This window comes from Caloenas nicobarica, chromosome 15, assembly GCF_036013445.1.
Source record: "Caloenas nicobarica isolate bCalNic1 chromosome 15, bCalNic1.hap1, whole genome shotgun sequence".
NCBI lineage: Eukaryota > Metazoa > Chordata > Aves > Columbiformes > Columbidae > Caloenas > Caloenas nicobarica.
Window position 1 is genome coordinate 12,613,401 of NC_088259.1, and position 23,112 is coordinate 12,636,512.

General features: G+C 39.7%; 1 protein-coding gene across 1 annotated transcript in view; it reads right to left on the reverse strand.

Moving 5' to 3' along the window:
- Nucleotides 1-20,714, reverse strand: part of PHACTR3 (phosphatase and actin regulator 3) — a 101,250-nt gene extending 80,536 nt beyond the window's left edge. The window contains exon 1 of the mRNA XM_065645803.1: nt 20,606-20,714. Within this exon, the coding sequence (XP_065501875.1) occupies nt 20,606-20,714 (109 nt within the window). The remainder of the gene's footprint in view (nt 1-20,605) is intronic.
- Between the last annotated feature and the right edge of the window lie 2,398 nt (nt 20,715-23,112).

Here is a 23,112-nt window from a genome sequence, read left to right on the forward strand (position 1 = left end):
TTTGAAAAAATTTTGGACTTTGTCCCAGCACAAATCAATCTTGTGGAGTCTGAAAATGCTAAGACAGATCTTGAAATGGTAATTAATTTGATATCATGATTTTTGATCAAAGAAGAAACTCTGATCCATAGCTTTTAAGGTTGTAACTCAACAATTACAAACAATTTTTTTTCAAGTTTCACTGCTCCCAACTTTGTTGGGTCCCCTCATTAGTTTCAATTTTTAAAATGTTCTCCAGACCATGGGGCAAGAAACTCTATCTTTGGCTGCAACTCTGTTCAAATCACAGCTTGTTAGGTATGGTTCGTGTTAACTGTGATTTCAGTTGGCAGGGCACTAGATTAGCTGTTGACATCAAGCCAACATTTAATTTTGTTTTCTTGAGTCATCTGTTGCCAGTTCCCATGACAACTGATCTTCTAGTCTTCAGATTTACTAGAGAGAACCATTAAAACAGCCAGGAGGTACATATAGGGATTCTTTGCAGTAGATGGAAGTTCAACTGCTTTCTTCAATGGAAACTAAAAGATCTTTTCAGCTTTTACTTCAGTAACATGTGACTTCTGTTCATAAAAACACAGATGTTCTTGTGTAAAAAAATAGAGAGAAGGGTAGTTTTTAACATGAAATCTGTTTTAGTGTCTTTCTACTACATCTACAGAATGAAGGTCTTTGTGTCTAAAATCACATGATGCAGAGGACAGGCAAAAATATTTTTCTGTTCTCACTTGCACGGCAGTAATGAAAGATGAAATTTAAGATACAGATTCTTTTGATCTTCACTAGAGTCCCTGTACATTTCAGTTTCTTTTTTCACAAATGTGTGACTTAAGTAAAGGAAGTATTTCAGGAAGACATAATTAGTGCATTAAGTCAATGCAGAAGTTGTAACAGATCAGTGGAAAAGACCAAACGGAATGCTATGGGAGCTTCTGGAAGCAAAAATACCTTTGGCTAAAAATATTAGTCAGTGTTTATAAAATATGTACAACCCACATACCCACAAGTTATAAAAGCATTAGAAAAAAAATTAAATAGCATATTGGATCACTAGCAGTCATTCTAGTAGAATGTTAATATGCAGTGGTTATTTTTAAGACCATCTCCTGTTAAATCTCAAAGGACTCTGCGCAGGAATGGTTTGCAAAGTCTGAATTCCACATTCCTCTTATACACTGTGTTCGAAACCTTGCAAAGCACAGAGCACCCTGAATCTCTTTGAAAAAAATAGAAGCACACACATGATAGAAAAAGCTAATCAACTGGTACTGTTAGAGACCTAACAAAAAATCTTCATTAGGTAAACATTTGCCTCTGGTATATGGGAAGGAAATAAGCAGCTACACAACTTTGTCATTTGATGTGGGTATTGCTCACTGCCCAGGAGATTGTCCTCACAAGCATTATTCGTGGGAAGATGTGCTATTATCCCAGACTTTCCCGCAAAGTGCAGCAGGCATTGCAACACTTGCAAACTCAGGTGTGGACACAATACTGAAAACTGCATTCCAAGAGTTAACAGCCCTCTGCAAAGGCAATAGACTAGAGGTGGTTATGCACCCCATTCAGATTATGTCTCATTATACATATTTGGATGACTTTTCCAGTCTGGTTCTTCAATAGCAATTCAAGATTGCTTTCCTACATGTGAGGGTATACAGGTCTATCATCTCAATTAAAACAGAGAATAAGGCAATTACTCTGACAAAAAGCTACCTTGCTTCTCTTCTTCTCCTCTGCCCAGTATAAGTACTTAAAACATTTTGAAGATAATGGAGGTGTATGTGGGAGAAAGTGAAAGATAAGAAAAGAGAACACGCCAGTTCTTCAGCCTGAGTTAACTCTCCCAATTCCAGTGCAGACGCCCACTTTCCACAGCTGAAAATCCAGCCCATTGGGAACCACAGGTGGCCAAGTACGTTTGGTACCAGTTGTACTGCATGTAACTAAGTGGCTTCCCCTTCCGATAACTTTCTGCCATTGGAGTATAACGCCACCCTTTGCACCAGACTGTTTGTTACGACTGGTGAAAACTGGCGCGAACTAACGAGGAAGCTCTGTGGCCAGAAGGTCTGATTGCCATCTTCCAGTGCTACAAAGGAGATTAAACCACGGCAGACATTAACTCTGGCAGGGTTTGCTGTAACGGTTCAGGCTGTGCATTCAGGCTCTGTGTGATTGTTTTAGAATGCAGTTGGCTCATGAATGTCCTTGATGCAGATGCTGGCATACATTTAGAATGCTGTGTTTCATGTTTTTCTTTTATCTTTAAATATATTTGAGTAGGTTTTTCTCCCTTCTAAAACAGCTAACATAACAGGTAGAACTAAAAATGATCTAATAGCTTCAATGCCTTGAAGCTACTGCTATGCATGAAATTCAAACTGTGACTATAAAAGGGAGAGCTTTCTCTCTAATTCTTATTTTTAGCTATTTCTGTATTTTTTAGAAGGGTAGAACTTGTTCATGTTTCAAGTCAACGTAAAATGTTGACAAATAAAATGCAATCTGAAAGTTATTACAGGTCATCTGGCGAACAGGAGGCAAAAGTCTGGGGTTTTTTGACTGGTTCAGAAGGCAAGAAATTTAAGAAGATTAGTAGTTAGTAATTAATGTTATAGAGTGACCCAAATTTGTATTTACAGTCCTTACTGTTTTAGTTAAGATTCAATGGTATCCATTATAGCTAAGGAAATAATTCCTAATGAGTAATATATTATATTTGCACCTTCTCACTTTCTATCTGCATATTCCCTTTGATTATATTACAGCTTTCCCAACACTAACATCAACTTGCTCTTGCCTGATTATTTCTGCAGTGTTCAGAATGTGTATTGTATGAGTTCAGCAGCCAAATACAAGCAGTATTGCTCAGTTCTAGTCCAATACCTTATGTCAGTTCACTCTATGACTGAGTGCAATTCTTAATTAAGTTTATTTGCATGCGTGCAAAACATATGCTTGGTTATTCAAACCCTGCTTTGTACAGATGTTGCCTAATTTTGTTAAATGGGAGAGACCACTATAACTTTTAGGAGAAATTAGCCAGATTAGAATAGATTGAACCATTTGAGTGTGTTCCCAGACTAATGTGGCCAATTGGTACCTCGCTTGTGAGAATTTAAATATTCTATCTATTTATGAATGCTCTGGAATAAGAATTTGTGATTTTTAATAAACATGGATTGTAGCTAGGGTTTAGTACATGCTTCATTCCAGCACAGTTGAGTCAGTGTGTTCCGAGACATCCACATATTGAATGCACTCCTAGAGGGTGTATATTGACGCACTACTGGAGACTGATTTTTAGATTGAACCGTAACCATTACGAGTTTGGACGAGACCACTGAGGATGCACACTATGGTACCTGGGCTCTCTGCTGAAGCACGCTTTAATTATGTCACTGGGTCATCCTGTGAAGAGGTAGACTATGTTGTATCCTCTAAACCTGTTCTAACAATTCATGCATTTAATCAAATACTGACATATTTATTATTAATAAAAGGAACAGGAAGATACTAAGAATTTCTTCAGAGAAGCTTAATTGATAGCACATTGGGTAATGAATGACTAATTAATAAAATGAAAGCAAAAGATAATGGATTTGTACTTTGTTTGTACACAAAAGGCATCATTAGAACCCTTTAACCAACATTAGCTCTGTCTCTTCTGCAGTGAGTCATTCTGCTCCCTGAAAAAATCTGGCTGCGTTATAAAACTGCCAAACCATACAACTGACACAGCTAAAACTTTCTGGATTGTCCTTCTATGTAAGCCGGTTCTCTGAATTTAGTGAATTCTTTCCCATTTTTTTTTTTTTCCCATGGTGAAATGGGCTATGCAGATACCTCAAGGCTACTCTCAGCATAATTTTCTAAAAGTGAAGATGTACAAAGAAAAATCTGTTTGGGTTGGATCCCCTTACTGTACCAAACTGTTCTTCCACAGGTAGATTCTCAAGAAAGGCCCCAAAGACATATAAAGGGATTTTTCAAAGCTCAGTTACAAAACCATGTCTCTAAAATTTGTGTATTTCTAGTAAATAAGACAGTAATTTACAAAAGAACTAGACAAACACATAAGAATCTGTGATTTAAAAAAAAAAAATTCATGCAATCTGGTTAAGTAGTCAGTCAATTACAATCATTTGATAGAAATATGTATCAGTGGCAATTGTGTGCTTAAATGCTTTGAATGCTTAGTATAATATATTGTGCAAAATGAAATAGGCATGGCAACAACATAGAAAAGAGAGTTCTTTTACATACAATGAAGAAAATTTGTAATATCAGATGCCAAAATATAGAAATCATTTGTATGCACAAAAATCCCATGAGGGCATATGCAAACCATTTAATTTCGCCTGTTAGTTATTGTAATTGTCATTAACATGTGCAATTACTTGCTTTGCATTACAATTCTAGGTGAATGGTTAAATCAGCTACAAAATTATGAATAGCTGAAAAATTCTGTTACAATCCCCAAGCCATTTCATTAAATCTCTTATTGTATAGCAAACAAAGTGCATATCATGAACTAACAAATTGCAAACTGTATTATTTCCTGAAGTGACTACAGTATTTGCAGAAGAACTGAGGTTCCGTTGTTTACACAACAAGAATTCCACACGCAACAGCAGTGAAATTGTCCTTCCAGTCCTTCCCACCAGGTCACACCATCAGGATGGGTTATTTGGGCCCCTTCAAACCCTGGCTGTTCTGTTAAGGCTGTTATATACTCTTTTTACACTGTCTATGATTCAAGTATTTTAGCACTTTCTACATAAAACCATTAGCAATAACTTAGTTACTTGACAGACATAATTGACTGGCTCTTCTCTTTTTTTGGGGGGTTGGGTTCTCTTCTCTTTGGTTGGGGTTGGATTTTCTGGAGTCCTTTTCAGGAGGAGAGGATAAGAATATTCTGACAATAGAATCAAGTGTTACAATTGTAAATGGACTTTTTGGTGGAAAAAAATGGAACATGAGGATGGTTCTGTAATATTTCTGAGGGAACATCAGACTAGATTTGCCCATGCAGTTCTACAAGACTGTTCCACAGTTAAATCCTCTTGAATCTAAAAGCTTTGTTCTCACCTCTTCTGATGGCCACATGGCTTCATTCTTAGCTCTGCGTTTTAAATGGTTTTAGAGAATCTGCTCTTACAGTAGTACTTCATTGGCCAAAATTCAGTCCTAAATATAACTGAAGTTTGAGAAACCTCTTTTATATGGATTTTAGGGCCAAAGTTGCTAGACTAAGGTGGCTTCTCCTAAGCTTACTCAGGGCTAGTTGGAGGATGCGGGAAATCTAGACTACGCTTTGGGTGGTGCTTTCCACCTAACTAATATATTGAGAGCAAACCACACCAAAATATAAAGGTAAACACCTTACAGCTCCCATCCCCTCTTTACCTCTCTTTCCGCCCACCCCCCCAAGGCTGCAATTATTATTATTTCAGCAACGATGGTAAAAACTGAAAAAATAATAAAACCTGATGGCTACCCTCCCTTATCCTAGAGCTTGACCATAGCTGCAGTGCAGAAAAAACTAGCTATACACTTTGAAAATTCAGATTCAAGCAGCAACACCAACAAAACCCCAAACCCCTTCCTCTCCCATCAGGACCTGGACCACACGTAGATTGTAATTACCAGAACTATTGCTGAGGAGAGACCATACAGAATGCAATTATGCCATTAGGACAGGGTTACCAGAATAGTTTGCTTATTAGAGAAAACCATATACTTGTTCTGTGCTATTATTTTCACTTCTATAAAATAGCTGCCTTAGGAGATACTATAATTAAACAGTGATTATGAATATCAAATGAATTTTCAATGGATATGTTTTATATGATAGCACAAGACCTGAGAGAGAATCACAGCTTAGTGTCCGTGCATTTAAATAGTGCAAATAGTTTTGCAGTAATGCACTGGCTTAGATGTGCAACTGTGAGTTCCTGTCATCCCCAGTCAAACAAACTGACAGGCAGTGATATTAAATGCAGATATGAAATGCCTGTTAAAAACATATAGTTAGAACTGTTAAATTTCAGACAAACTCCAAAAAGAAGAATATAACTACTATTGAAACCACTGTTACTGGAATTGGATGTTGGAGCCACATTGAATTTGCTGATTTGCCGATAAATGGATAAGGTGCAACAAATACACAGCGATACCTGTGATCTCAGAGCTGCTGGCAATTTATGAAAATGATACTATGTACGTCTATGGGAAACAATTGCTGAAAATAACCCATCTGTTATGAGAAATAATCCTAAATAACAAGGTTGTCACCTCAAGCAGACTTAGATGGCAATGGAATAGATGAAGCCTTCTTCACATCTCGGAAGGCAGAGTGTGTTACAGGCAGAACAACAAAGAAATATAGCAACTACTTAAAACCACTCCAGACATACTATTTCAGAACAGTTGCTTTGAAGTCATACCTTCTGAAAGCTCTCCAAACGACAAGATGAGAGTGGGAGCACCGGGTTAGTCCGGTTTATTGCAATGGTAACATGCCTACAAAGGAACCTCAGTGCTATTTCTGGAGGACATAAAATATTTGAGTTACCAATAATTTTGTTCTGTGCGCACAGATGTATGTTATGTGGGAAATGAGGGGAAAAAAATATTTTGAGAAGGTATAATTAAAAATTTCAGAATAATAGTCATTATTTTAAAGTTTGGGACATGATCTGGATGTTTAATGAAGTCGTACAACTTCAGCATCTTAGTGGCCCCTCTGGGATGGGTTTATTGATCTGTGGCATCAAGGGACCATGAGATCTGACTTGGAAGCTGTAAGTCAGGGAATACAGTGCTGCCATTAACAACTCATACAGGACAATTTTTGCGGATTTCAGCACACAGTATTCATTATCCTCAGGGGAATCTTCTAGTACCAGTTTTTGACCTCTTCTACACAACTTCCTTTAGCTGTAAGACCTGAGCATGCTTGAACCTTTTGGACCTTGGCCCTCAAGCAAATGCCCTTGCTCTGAGCTTGTTGGAGTCATACAGGAGCTGGGAGACTCGCAGCTCAGACTCTGCAGGAGCCACAAGCTCATGGAGCCGTTACCCAACATTTTCATGACTCAATACCAACACCTGTAGAGCTGGTGCGGGCTCCTAGGAAAAGTCTTTGAGAGTTGTATAATAGAAGAGCAGGATTTATGTGGTAAAACAGCTTCCAAAAAATTGCCAACCACAGCAATGTGCAGATAAAAAGCAGCCACTTACTACAGCTATATAGACCTTGCCTAGTAGCTGTTCTTTCAACAACTTATATATGCAATTACACATCTATTCACCATCACTGCAGGTGCAAGCTGAGCAACACCACGTGTATAAATGTGTGTGGGTGTGCAAATGCTTCATTATGGTGATTTGTTAGCACAGTAAGTGAAGCTTTGTGTCCAAAGAATGTGTAAATTAGGTGCTTAGCTTGAAAAACAGTTCACTTTGCCTCCTTAGCCCATCCCTCCCACAGACATTGGAAAATAAAGGAGTTAGAGTTCCATTCCCCATCGAAGTAGCAGCTTCCATCTAAAACCTACTCCTGCTTTCTTGTGCTGTCCTCAGTTTTCTAACAATGAAGAGAAGTGAATCTTGAAGAATTAGTCGTGTTCAATGACATCTTAATCATATGCATGATATGCTCTTATGCAGCATTAGAATACGAGGTGTCCCATCTTGTGTTGTCATTTCTGGGACAGAAAACTGGGACTGCTAGCTGGCTTTAAATCATTTCTCGCATTAACGAGATTCTGACCAGGGGCTTTCTTTCATGTTCAGGATATGCATTGCATTATTTTCTATTATATCACAGTACGTTGCAAAGGAACAGTTAAGTTACCAAGACTAATCCTTTAAGTCTTTCTTTCTTTACAATGTCAGACAAAATAAGACTATGCCATATTTTTCTAATCTCTCTTGTATTATGAGAATATTATGATCTATAACAACAACAAAATCCCTAAACTGCATGCGTTCCCGTTGGCTCTGATATGCTTAGACTCATCTCTTTCTGTCAGAAAAGATATTTCTAAGTCTTTATGATTTCATTTTAACAGACACTATCAGGTTAAAAATCAGATCATTAACATAAAGCAGAAGAAAAATGTTTCCTGATGTTTAAAAATTGGTATTTCTGAAAAGACTTGATGTAATACCTGAGGTTCTCCTATTTCTTTGAGAAACTACCTAAAATGAAAGTCAATTTTGAAGATCTAGGGTACCTACTTCTGCTTTTTTTCTACTTAGATACATATATTTAGATTAATTTGTTCAAAAGTAGTTTTTGTTCCCAGACAACTTTGCTTCAGCTACCAAGATCTAAAAAAGATTTCTGCAATGCTGTGACGGCAAATTGCAGGGGAATTTCTTGAGGGAAGGTGAGAAGGGAATTTGGGTTAAAAACTAATTAATCAAACCCACCAGAAGTAGACTTCCATTTCTTTTAAGAGGGGTGGGGGAGGGGAAGGAAGAAAAGAAAAAATATATATATAAAGGTGTATTCTCCTTCTGAGAGACCTGTCCTTTCAGATAGAGTGAAAACATCATCCCATACCTATTCAAAAATTTAGGGTGTATTTCTCTGCTGATATTTTTGTGATGTCTAAGCTGCGAAGATCACATTCAGTAACTTAACGCTTTTAAAATCACTTCATTAAAGCAGCCAAACAAACCATGATGTCAAAATGAATAAGCTCTTGGCAGCGTGTCCTTTGTTTGCGTTGGGGGGTGTTGTTGGGGTTGTTTTTGTTGTTGCTGTTTTTTAATAAGTTACTGCAAAATATCTCTAAAATGCTCAACGGGAAAAGAAATAGAGGATATATAAATATTAAATTCCAGGATGGGAAGTGGAATGAATTTTCTGCAGGTGCAGGACCCAAGAGAGCTGATTATATAAAACATCTCCCAAATAAGATAGATGAGTAATGCCCCAGGTCATAGTGCAGGTTTTTTCGAAGAGGTTGGTAGAACCAGAGACCTTTTATATGTTGGAATAAAGCCCAACACATCCTAGAAGTAGTGTTATAAGAGCAAGAGTGAGAAAAATATAAATGGAACAGCAAGTTACTGAAAACACTTTATCCTATTTTTTACTCCTAGGTTCTCCTTTCAGAAACAAGGGTTATTTAATCACTTTTCATGTCACCCGCAATAACTTTGGAGCTTAGTGGTAACTTTCAACAAAGGATGTAGTTCATGAAATAAAACACTAGTGACTCTTATTACCTGTAGGAAAAGCCTCAGTGTGAGGTCAGGTTTGCTTCCGCACCACCCAGGAGAGACGCTATGAGTGCCCTAAGGGAATGGGTTTCAGTCGAACTGACACTTTATTAGACAATTGAGGATCCAGTCTGAAGTCCTAAGTCATAAACGAGATTTTTGACAGTTTAAGATCAAACTGAGGACTGAAAATGCTGAAACGATAGGAAAGCAGGCTTTGTTGACTTCTCTGTTGTTACAGTAGTAAAACCCATTCTATTTTCAGAAGAATAATTTGTGAGAAAGGCATCTGGAGCAGGAGGCTCCTGCATTTGCTAAGGCAGAACAAAAGTGCCAGCTAACAGAACAAACTCAGACTAGATGGCAAAAATGTGAAAAAGCTGTAGAGAAAACAGACTCAAAAAAAAAAAAAAAGAAAAACCTGCAGCAAGCTCTGGCCTTTCACAAGAGAATATAGGAAAGCACCAACTCGGTGAGATAGGAGGAATGCCAGTTTTCCCAATCAGCCTCTGTTGTCTTCAAAGATATGTTGTTGGACTAAAGAAGAGAGATCCAGGATACATTTCTATTACAAGTTAAGGCCCCTTCTTAAAATGTTTTCATCTGTGCACTATATTCCAGATTTTTGGAGGACGCGTCTTTGTACTTTCACTTGTTAAAATGATCTCTCTTACTTGGCTTCCTTTCAGTTTATTCTTCGGTTTGAATTACAGCAGAAAGAGTACACTACAACACTAAGTCTATTTGCTGTCTATCTTGACAGCTGTTGTTCACATACCCTGTGTTTGCCTTAAGAAAATGTGCATCTGATCATGTCATCTGTTAAGTTAACCGCTATTGTAAGGGTTCAAGTAAACTGGCCTCAGGCAATGGCTGATATTTGCTCCTATTGCATATCTAGCAGTCAAGGTTTTAGTGAGGATGTATTTTTTTTGTATCACACCATTCAATTCTGAATTAATATCAGGAGTTTACAGTAAAATAATATGTTCTTCAGGACCTCTGTTCTGTTCCTAAATGTATGGGATTCCCAGATGACAGTAAGTTCACTTACGTTGCTCACTTGCAGGAAGTATTACAGTTGCGAGGTTCTCTAGAGTTAAGTATCTCATGTGTTAAATCTGAAGTGATATATGTAGTTTATCTCAGTTCTGATTTTTCCATTAATTTTCTTGAGTTAAACAAGAAATTGGGCATTTAAAACTCTTGGTGAACATGTGGAGAATTTGCATGAGTGAAAGACTAGGCTCCGTTTCCTTTGTTCTAGAGCTTTCTCTGCATAGTTAGTATTCTGATAGGATACTTACTCTCTGCTTCTAGGCATTGTAATATAGAACAAAGTGAAATGAGCAACTGTTATGGAATAAACATTTTAGCTGAAGTTGAGCAGAACTGGTCTATCTAAAAATAAGATGCTTTTCTCCTGGAAAACTCTGCAGTCTCAGAAAGCTGCTACCCAACCTGCATAGCTGCTATAATTTAAAAAAAGAAAAAAAAAAAAAACAATTTTTTTTCTTCTATCATAAATGCAGAGCTTACAAAATTATAGAAGTCCCGTCTGCAAAGCATAAACTTCAGAGAAACCCAATTAAGTCAGGGTTACATACACTGTCATGCATTGTGAGCAGTCCAAAAGGGGCTGAGGATTTAGGTAGCTGGAGAGGAGGCAAGCAAACAGAACTGAATTTGTCAAACCACCTCAACAGCTGATTCCCAGGGCCTGCCAGTGAATATCTGCACAACTTTTCTCCCCTTTTCTACAGTAGTTCATGAAATCCCCCCTTGCTCTGAGCCATCATTAGAGGTGACTGGCATACCGTTGAGTTAATGTGTTTTTCGCTTGTACTGTCATTTTCTCTCAGCTTCTGAACCAATTTGGGATGGTCAAGATTTAAGGTTCTCAATCCACTTGTCTCACCCTGCCATACTCATTCAAAATGCAGGGAACAAGTCATTGCGCTGCTTACTGCAATTCAGTGAGCCCTCAAGTGGATGTTCAGCAGTGCCCATCATAAATCTGACCATCGTGTGCTGGTGGAGAACAAATCTTTTAACTGTTTCCTTTCTCTGTTTCCTCACCACAGTTCTCAAATCCAGCTGAAACAATCTTGTGACACTAAGTATTGTGTGGGAAACTTTACAGGCTCCAGCGCTAAACTTGCTGTCATCTTCCCCAGCTCTGCCCATCATACATAAAATTGAAAGCACTTGAACTCTGGAGGCTGAGGTATTCTGGCTTAGACATTGACTTCTTGTAAAGCAATCTCATCACATCTCTTATAGCGAGAAAGAGGGAAAAGTGCATAATTCTTCAGTAGAATATTAGCTAAGCTTTCTGTTGAGAATGTTTACTCTGTCTAAATATTCCACACAAATTCGTATCATTCATGATGAAAGAATTTTAAAGTATTTGCAGGAGCCAGGAAACTCTCTTGGAGACTGATTACTAATGTTTTGTCTGAGTTCCCCCAAGAACGCAGGGCTGGTTCTCGATGCTGAGCAAACTTGCCCAAAGCATCAACTCTTGTGTATGTTATTTAAAGTCAGACATAGAAGATTGACCCTCAATATTTTATTTGGCACTCACTTGTGCCCATTCAGCCACCCTTTGCTTCCAGCCTGTCTCAAGCTTCAAGCCCAGGCAAACACACTCTCCCTAAGCAGCATCTTCTACTGCCTGTCAAGAGCACAGTCCTAGGCTGGATAGAGCACAATGCTGACCCAGCAGAGCATTTCTTGTGTTCTTGTACGGATTACAAACAAACAAACAAACACACACCCTGTTTCGCTAAGAGGTAAGATACAGACTTCTGTGAGCAACAGAATGCAATATGACAGACATTCAGAATCCATCAATACGCGCAAGGCCTGGGGAAGACGGACGGCATGGCCCGAGGGATGGAGCAGCCCTCAGGAAAGGCTGAAGGTTTCACTGGTTTGATGTAATGCAGTGATCCATGTCCAGGTGCTGGTTATGCAGCAACAAGACAGTTTGAGGATGTTAAAAATAAATCAGAATAAGGAAGTTAACACATGAACTGTCTCTATGCAACAATCGTTAAGTGCTTAATACATAAGGACATGTCTTTCTTGAGTTATAACCACAGGTCTGCATGCATGAACCAGGTGTGATTACAGGATGTGACTGTATTAAAGAGAGCAAGATAATCACAGAATTATAGAATGGGGTGGATTGAGTTGGGTTGGGCTGGGTTGGAGGGGACATTAAAAATCATTTAGTTCTAACCCCCATGCCATGGGAAGATACTCTTTGATTAAGATCATCTTACTGAAATATTTATGCAGACTCGAGCACAAACTATTGACCTGCATCAAGTAGTTATATGATGTGCCCTCTAGGGTATGGATAAATTGTGTATACATTAGACCGTAAATCAACTCAGATTTCAAGCAAAAGCAGGGGATTTAATGGGCACAAAGAACCCATTGTATTAGCATCCAAACTCCAGCCACATTTAGAAGCAAAATGAAGGGATCATATTTAGCTTTACTCACTCTTCAGTATTTATAGACCTGACCTGCTTAGAGAACCCAGGGTAATTAATTCTACATATTAAATTTTAAAAATACAAAGCCACAAAATTGGTTTTAAAAATGCCATGATGTTATAAATAAATAAATGGTTTAGCCCGTTCACTACAACACAAATTAGGCAGTCTTGAAACAGAGTTCCAAAACTGAAGACTATGGAAGATCAATGCTGTTACTTTACTACTCACTAAAGTAAATAGTTAAGTTTCCAGATAAACATGACTCCTAGCATTATGTAATGCGTTACATTTTCGAAGTGTGGTGCAAACACTAATTGACTGAATAATCTTAAACCACCTTCATTCATAGCTAGTGTGAAGTTTTTTTATTATTGGACAGACATAAGAGTTTATCTTATTTGCACAGAGAAAGCAACTAATGGCGTGCACAAATAATTACGTGTGCAAATTAAGTCTGAGTACTGATACTTAGCGTATGTGATCAAACTTGGAGTTTACTTTTGTTTTAAAGCAAAGCCTGTAACATTAAAGAGAGAAAGATAAGACAGGGTTTCAGTACTCCGTAGACTACCTGCTAGACTGAACCATTTCCATTCTGTTCAAGTGCCCATTCTGCCTAACTTAGGAGCAGGATGCTTGTTTACTGATCTCTTTTTTTTTTAAATTCTGACCTTACTGAAGCTGGTGTACATACACCTGCCCAAAGCTGGGTGGCAAGGTGTGGCCAAATACATTTTTTTCTGATTTGACTTTTCTCTGTCAAGTTCCCAACTACCTCTACTTCATATCAAAAAAGGTCATTAGAAGGTAAATTAATTGCAAACAGGATGGAGAAGTACTAAGAGGTAATTAGAAATCCTCGTCCATCTTTCATCGAAAAGCCCATGGTTTCCCTTTTTTTCCTATTACATGAAACAATATTCGGCACAAAGACTGAATCTCTGAAGACTTTCAACAAATAAAAATTCTTGTCCTAAATCTCCAAGGGAGAGACCAGACTTGCCTGTGATTTTAAATAAACTGCCCCAATGTAGCACTATGTAAGGAGCAGAGTTTCAGAAACTTTTTTTTCCCTAATTCACCAAATTTCCAAGATGAACTTGCCTAAACTGTTTTATGCATTATTAGTAATATGAAACACAGCAAGACACAGAACAAAAAACCGCAACTACATTTGGGGAAAAACATAAAGAAATAAATATAGCAAAGTTCTCTGACCTTAGAAAAAAAAGTATTTCCTTTTCTATACAAAATACTTTTTCTTCTCTCTTCTAATATTTTCTATGAGTTGACTAATAGACTATGAAACACCTAGATACATAAGCAACATGTATCACAACAGCAGTGGTGCTGTGTTTGATTTCTGTGGTGAAGATACAGGACTGAGCCTTAAAAAAATCCAGAATCAACTTCCAGTGGTGCCACTGGCTTCCTACAGAAAATCAGAGAAGGCAATTAATTGCATCTCAATTTCCCATATGTAAAATATAAGAAACACTTGGGGTTTTTCACCGTTTTCTGTCTTTTTCAAATTAGATTGCAAACTACTTAAAGTTAGAACAGTCTCTCTTTATATGCTGCACAGCAACTGGCACAATCATGCATTATTTCAGATATAGCCCATAGGTATTTCTCAGACTAGACATCTGTGTTTGCAGAATCTGAGCCTGAGTCATTTTTGTAATCTGTGTTAATTCTTTCATGATGATGCATTAAAACATCTGAAGACTTAAGGAGGGAAACAGAAATGCCCTTTGTAGAGAGTATGCAAGAGACCTGTAATACTTCTCTGTATGATTTTTGAGATGCTGCAACTCTGAAAAGTCCTTTTTCACTCATACAACTTGCTTTGATGATTGTATACTTGAGACCTAAAAATTTCTTAAATATAATATGATGCAAATACATTATTTAGATATCAATATAATTTTTTTTTTTTAAATCAATCCTACATGGTTTGCACTGTGTACAATGTCACCCCTGTTGCTTTCAATGCCAGAGTATAGTTGCTGCAAGCAACCTAAGTGTGAAGAAAGAACTTTTGTGCACATAACTGGGTTCTTTCTGGTGCATGAGAGAGGATTCCCAGGAACTAGGAGAGATATCATATTCGAGATATTCTAGAACTAATAAATTAATTCTGATTCAACAAGGGATAATAGCAACTGTTAGATCAGGTAACTAATGAAAAAGCTTTCCACTGACATGTGATAGACCACCTGCTCGAACTCTGACATTCAACTTTAGACCCAGCCCTTTATGCATCCCAAGGAGTTCACTAGTAGTGCTGAGAATAAGAGAACCAACGAGCACCTGGAATATCAGAAGAGCAGCACATTGGGTCTCTCCGATGTGGAGCAGAGCGCACACTTGCACTGTCTGACATTCCCTAAAGCTTCTGCATTTCAAAGTGAGATTTTGTCCAGTCTTTCTACTCAGAAAAAAATGATTGTAAAGCTTGGAGGAAAATGGGACCCTCAGTTATTCCTCAAGGATACAGAAGTAACTACAAATGCAAGAAGAAGTTCATAAAACAACACTGGGTATTTCTGATGTGATGACCTCACTCTCATAAATCTAGTCTTGGTTATGATATTGTATAATCAGTATGTCCAATTCTTGGACAAAGAGGTTTAAATGGTTTAAGTATCTTTTCAGCAACATTCAAACTACCTGCCAACTTGGGATTTAGGAGAAAAGAGAACTATAAACCACTTCTTTGTTTTTTCATCCATTAAATGTCTCTATTTCATTTACAGAACTCTAATATTTGGCTAAATATGAGTCTTCAAGCACTAGGAACAGTAAAACCTTGGAAAAACCTAAAAACAACCCTCAGCATAAACAGCACACTTATTAACTGATCTCATGTAACTCCTGCAGAAGTAGCATTAAAATATGACTTCAACAAGCACTCTCTTGAATCCCAGAAAATAAACTGGAGGAGAAGGAAGCCGTGCTGGACCACTGGCAAGGCCAACTGAAGAACTCAGTAGTACCAACCCTGAAAAAGCATTCCTTAATTTCACGGTGCCAGAGAGGAAAAGTAGTAGCATAGAGAGCAAAACGTGATGCCACCAATGTATACTTACACAAGTTAAAACGGATTATCCCAAAAGTAAGGGGGGGTGCAAGATTTTCACACGTTGTCATGGTTGTCTATGTCTCTTCAAATAATAGAGAGTTTTGACATGGTGCGCTCTTCTGCAGTCTGTGGAGCCCTGTCTTTTATGACTACAAATCAAATGAGATTGTCAATCTTTTCTATGCCCTGTGACTGCTGGAAGGATTTAATGAAAGCAATATTTTGGTTTCCTGCAACTGTCTCTGAAATAGATGATGATGTTGAAATCTGTTCTGAATTTCATATCCCTGCCCCCTTTAGGCTCTTTTTTCTCTCTTGATCCTTACCTGGAAGGATGGAGGAAGGGAAAGAGAAAGGGGAAAGGAAAAAAACTATGATCTCTGGAACTAATGAAATCTCTCTTTGCATTATGGTTTTTTAAGTGATCACTGTCTTTTGCCATGTATATAAACTTCCATCACCTTTTAATTTTTTCAAATTAGAATTTAACTAGTACTTTAGCATTTTTAAATTTTCTTAACTGCCTCAGAAAATTCCCCTTGATGTTATGGCAGGATGTGATATTTTCTACAGTAATTTTTCACCTCAGAGATAACCCCAGATCTACAATCAATTAAGTTACGTCTTTATGCACAAAATCTGACACAACTGGATATTCTGGCCTTCTCCCAAACTCAGCGAAAACAATGGCACATTGAACAGCCATCTTAATGGAAGCAGGGAAGGATTCTACTGGTTTTAGAATTCTTTCTTATGAGGATTTCCAAATGAAAGTTGTGTGAACTGTGATTCTTCTCCTGTGAATCTGGCATTAAGTCTTGGCACAATAAGAAAAATGACATTCACTTTCTTAACGACAGCACAGTCTAGAGACGGTCTATAGTTAAGCAAGACAAGTATTTTGATTTGTGTTTCTCAAACTCAGGACGTATTCCTCTTCAACGCTTGCTCACTCAGTGTGGGTGTGCTAAATAAAGACTGAAATATGAAGTCCAGTGTTTGCCATACTATACAAAAATATTGCTCAGTGGCCACAAAAGTGTTCTCTTTAATCACAGGCTGAAATGCATTAATTTGTCTTGAAGGACAAAATAACTGCTTCAATTAAAACAAAGAAACATTAACTCCTTCTTATCTTCCTTATACTATTTCCAGTATTCTCTACCAATAGGAACCATATGCACCATTTAAATGCTGGAGGAAATTATCTATTTGTCAGCAGAGCCTGTACAGATAACTGAAGGCCATATTTTCTTCTCAGACAACGACCGTGACGTCTTAAGTGATCACTTTGAGAAGCTGCTGTTTAAAGTTGCATGTGAAGGATCTAAATCAGTGAATTTCTATCTCTGTTTTAGAATAAATAGCTAAGAAATGCTTCTAGTCTAGTTTACCAAATACCTTGCTTATCTTATTTACTGCAATAACTTTTAATAAAAACATAGTGGCATATGTTAATTTTTGAAGTTTTTTACATGTGATAAAATTCACTGTAGTTTCTAAAGATTACATCTGTTCTAGTAAATCAAGGATATAAAATAGCTTTTCATTTCTACAGTGAATTCTTTGTGCAGAAAGGCTAGATAAGAATCTTTATCACGAAGCCCTGATTGTCCAAGGCTTGGAGTAATTGAAGCTTCTGCTGGCATCAGTCAGGGTTGCAAGTGTCCAGAACTTCTCAAAAATCAACATCTAAGGCTATTTGATCCATCCAGTTACTTAGTTATTCCATGCTCTTGCTGGAAGAAGAGGGAGTCCTCTTAAAAAAAAAAAAAAACAAAACAAAACAAAACAACACCAAAACCAACAACACAAACACCACTAAAACCAGACTTCAGCTTTGTTCTCACATGGGAAACTTTCTTTGAGATTTGACCTCAAAAAAATTCCAAATGAAAGCACTAGGAAGGTGAACTAACACTTGCCATCCACAGTCTGTTCATCCTGAGTTCCTTGAATCTCATGTTTACATTACTCCGTATCAGCTAAAATGATATTACATGGTCCAATGATAGAAGATTCCAAACTTGTGCAAGACAGCCAGCAAGTCCTGTAGCCCTGCTGTGTACAGTCAATGCTACCGTTACGCTGGTGTTTCAAGAGAAAAAGGAAAATGAAGCATTGCATCAGAGGATTTTCTTATGTAAATAGATGAAAAGCTACATGCTGCCACCTCTACTTTCTCAGCTATGTCGCTGAAATGTCTTGTGTAAAGCTCAGCTAAAAATAAAATACTGTCATTGTATAGGTCAAGAGGAGGAATATAAATTATGTCTTTAAACAAACCCACATGAACACCAGAAAAATCCTTAGAATATAGTCTGTCTTCATCTATTACCACATTTTCTACCTCAATATGCTTCCGAACAGCAGACATAACCAAATGAATTGGTGCAGAATAATCCTTGACCACATCATGCATTCAAGAAAATATTGCAAAACAAGAGTGCATCTCCAGTAGGAATATAGTCTCATACAAATGACATATAAAAGTAGAAATGTTTGTGTAGCGATCCTTCAATTATATCCATATTTTGTTATTGTTTATTTGTCTGGATAACTTAAATACATGACTAAAATGCTAATGAAAATTAATTTAGTTTTTAAGTTAACGAAGAATCCTATATGTTCAAACTTACTTCTCTAGATAGTTTGTCTGTGAGCAGGGTTGGGATGTAAACACAAACTTTATGTGCATCATTTAGCGCTCCTAAGACTTTCATTTGGCTTAGACTCCATAGATGGTTATGTCGGTATTATAATTATAAAATTATTTACCAGAATAGTAAAGTATGATAAATTACAGCTATGTTATCTAGTGTATGAAATTCTTACAATAGTATAAATTGTATTTCAGTTTTTTAAGTAGCCAATTGTATGAAATTGCTCATAGTAAGTGATTACTTAAAACACTGTAGGATAAAATATTATTTAAGTCTTTTATGTTCACTTTATTACCATTTTGAAGCATACAGATGTTCAATACTATTTGATAAACAAACTCAAAACCTGAAAAGCTTGCCAAACATGCTAACTTTACTACTAACAATTTATACCTACCTGGACAAAAAACATATGTATTTATCGCCTTTTGTTTCTCTCCACATATTCTATGGATAAACAATACTACAAAAGACATCTTTTCTTGCATATTAGTATAGCTTCTGCCATGCAATTGGACACTGTCTTATCTGATGAAGTCTGTATTAGGGGAAAAAAATGCTAGTTAGTGTGGATAGTTCTTTGTCCTTAGAAAAAGCATAATAATGTTTTTATCTTTGTCTTTATGTCGGACATGTTGTCTGCTTTCTTTGTTGTATATTTCACAAAGGTCAAAATAATTAATTAGCAGGAAATAATATAGAGGAATTAAAACTGAGATTGCATATGCCTTCCTTTCATTAGTCACTTCTGCTTCCAGAAATCAAATGGCAGAAACATACATTCCTCTTTCAGTCAAGATTGCCCCTTTGGGAGTGAGTCGAGCAGTTCATCTTAGAAGAGTCCTTTGTTCCCTTCACTTAGGGTATCGGAGCAGTTGGGCATCAGAGATAAATCATCTACTGTTTGCTTTAATTTAATTTGTATTTCACTCCCAAGCAAGGTGCTCAGAATTGCTTGATAAGAAAAATAAATAGAAGACCTTAATATAGTTACAAATATTAATATCCTCAGTGGCTCAGAAGGAAGTAATAGAGCAGGTGTATGAAAAAAGCCTGGAATATTTTATTTACTCAGTAATCTGAAAAAGGCCGGAACTAAAGTTCAATCCAGAATTGCATCCAGAGACTGCCTCTTCCTGGGTGACAGTGGCTGATCCAAACCCATTTCTAGGTTTAGAATTCAGTGTAATGGGCAGTGATGATCAACACCCCATTAATTTTCTTACACTGTTTTCATTAGTCCTTTTCTCATAAAGAAACCTTCCAGTTCTTGTATGACTATCTGTTCAGATAGACTGAGAGTGAACTGGCTCTTAACCTTTGCTTCCAGCTTGTCATTGTGTCTTTCTGTGCAATCACATCACATCAAAGTGATGTAGTTGTTTCTCTTTTTTTTGCTAAAGGGGTCATCATTGCTTAGATTATGACAATCTGAAATTACTGAGTCACCACCAACAGACATTTAGAATTGTTCCTCAAAGTGAAGTTAAGCTGAACACATCATTAGCCATTGTTACAAAAAAAAAAATCTAATCACAATATTCTATTTATATGTTTGCGCTTCAGCTGTGTCCTCCCCGCCCCCCCCAGCACCATCCTCTGTTCCTACACTTCATAAAGAGATTACGCTTCTCCCTGTGAAGTGAAAATTACCTTCTTGTGGGGAGAAAGCGTTTAATTATGACTGCTTCCCCTTGTCTCCATGGTGATCCCATGCAAACAGCCTGCTTTATTAGACCTGATTTCCCCCGCCCCACCAGGGCAATCCGTGAGCCTGGTGGGACCTCCGGCCGCGGCGTCACCCGCTGCCCCGCGGAGCGCGGCCGGGCCCGGGGAGCCCAGCGCGCCCCCCGCCCAGCGCCGGCCGCGCCCCCGCCGCTGCCTGGGCTGACGGACGCTGCGATTGCAAAGCCGCGGGGAGAGCTCGGCTGTAATCCTGTTTGGAGCTAAGCCGATGCATCATTTCAGCACTTACTGCAGAAAATATGCTCCCAATTCCCTGCCCGGCCGGGGCGGACAGGCGTGCTGCAAATTGGCGGATGAGCCCGGCGCGCCCCTGCCCGCCCCCCGAGCGCTGCCGGGGAGAGCGGGGCCGTTACCTGGGTGTTCTCCGGTGTCGGGGCCCGCGGGGTCGGTGAGGATGCTGGGGTCACTCTGCGACCTGCCTCGCGGGAGAAAGCAGCCGGTCCCTTCTTCCGATGCAGCCATGAGGTGGAGGGCGGGAAGCTCAGAGGCGGGGGGAGGAGGAGACACTCATGGAGCCGGAGACGGCCAGGGGACAATGGGGACGGGGGTGCGGCGGTGGCGGGACGTCAGCCGGGCAGGACCAGCCGCGGCAGCATCTTCCCCGGCGCCGTGGGCAGGCTGCGGCGGGGCGCTCCGCCGGCACCGGGCACTCAGAGAGCAGCTTCGGGCGTCTCAGGGGAGCGGCCCATGCTGCCTGGAGCCCTGGGGAAGAGCCGGGACGCGGGCCGCCGGCCCGGCCCCCCGCCGCCGCCCCCTTTCGGGACGCCCCCTCCCGGGACGTCCCCCCGAGCGTCGCTCCCGGAGTCGCCTCAAGCCGCCGCGCTTCTGAGCGCATCCGTTGGAAAACATTGGGATTCTCCCATGGTGCCCCGCGAGCGGCCGCGTGACGTCACGGCGGGGGGGGCAGGCGCTGCACCTGCACTGCACAAAGGCGGGGGCGCCGCAGGTGCGCGCGGCTTTGGGGTCCCGCCCCAACCGGGAGCACGTGACCCGAGGACGTGGGGAGGGGTCGCCCCGCCCTGGGGATGCGGAGCGGGGACCCCGCCCGGCCCGTCCATGGCGGCGCTTCGCCCACCGCGGGGGCAGCCGCCGCCGCCGGGCTCGGTGACCGCTGCCGGTCTCCACTCGGGGCCGAAGCGGGATGTCCTGGAGGGGTTTGTTTCCCCTCGCGTCAGAAGGCGCCGGTTCCTCCCCGGCGGGGTGCGGGGGGGTTCGCGGCTGTCCGCTCCGCGCCCCTCCGGTTGTCCCGCCCAGCCGGGGCGCGAGGGACGCGCCCGGTGTCGCCGCTTCGGCTGGGGCTACTGCCGTGACAAAGGAGGCGTCTCACGGTGACTCCGAGGGAACAGGGTAGTTCCACTCGGACTAAAGCGTTTGAGAATCTGTTTAAAGGGAATAACAGTTTTTATGGAATTTTTCCTTATCTGGAAGGTGACTCCTCCCCGTCTTGCAGCGGGTGCCCGCGGCGGGGCTGCCCGTGTGTACCCCGTGCTCCGGGTGGGATCTGCTTGGAGTTGTGACTTGTGAAAACCAGAGATGCTTTTTAATCGCTCTCCTAGTAAAGTCCTACAGACCGCTCAGTCAGCGCTTGTTGGGACCATGGGGGTTCTCTCCTTCCTTACAGTAGGGTAGTGTTGATGAGCATGAGTGAAACACTGCTTTTTAATCTTTGCATGGAACCAGCATTGAGGAATACACATCTCTATAAGTAGATTTCTTAAGCTGATGCCAGAGCAATGATTACAGGCGAAACTGACTTGAGTTCCTATTCAAATTGTAGAGATGAAACTTTGCGTCAGAAAATTTCCCATTAACGCAGTCATTCGCTCATGTACATACTTGTCTTTACTGAAATGTACAGCAAATATTCAGCATATCTTAAGCAAGTGTGTCTTAGCTGTTTCTGAAAGCAGGAGCAAACAAAGTAGTTCTGTGGGGTTGTGTCATTGTTGTAATTTGGAGGGTTTTGACCCAAATTTATCGCATCTATCACACAGAAGAGGTTATTTGCCTTTTTTCTTTAAGCAGGAGTTTCAAAATTAACCCCCTGCATACATCTCATTTGGGAGTCACCTTTGGGCTACATATTCCCTCAGGTTTGGTCAACTTCCTGACCTTTAAAAAGAAAAAAAAGGTGGCCCTGGGCCTGCATTTATTGCAAGGCTTGACAACAAAATTGTTCAAAGACTCTGTTGGAATGAGGCCCAAGTGTGGCTGTCGTGGTGGCTCTGCCCAGGGTTGGAGTTTGCTGCTGTATCTAACAGGGAGTTTGAATATTGTCATAAGAACAGAAATTGAACAAAGGGTTTAAAGCAAAATATCCAAGAGTTTCTCATGCAATGAGATCTGTCCTTTCTTGCTGTGTATAGGGTAGATCCTAAAGAAAAAGTAGCATGTGGTAGCGTAATCTAAGCTGTATCATAATGCAATGGAATAAATTAAAGTAGCAAGGGCATTGTGTAAATTTGGGGTTTCTGAGAGCTTAACATTGCCATCTTGACACATTTTCAGTGTCAGGTTTTGTAACTTCTAAGCTTTGCCAGTCAAACAGCTCATCATAATTCAGAAAAGACAGCTAAATGAACTATTTTATTGTGCTATAAAAATTTCCAGGGAGACAAACAAACAAATCCAAACCACTTTTTTAAGGGATGCTTTAAAGATATCAGGATATATTTCTTACTCCTTTCCCCCTTGAGCCAAGCTTTTGAGTTGCCATGTCTCAACTTTGAAAGGGACTCATGAACTTTAAAAATTACTTATAGATTTTTTTCTTTGCCTGTCCATAGAGATAGCACCATCTGACATAGGTACTGGCCCCAGTTTTCACATAAGAAATCTCCTCTTCATAGTGAAATAATAA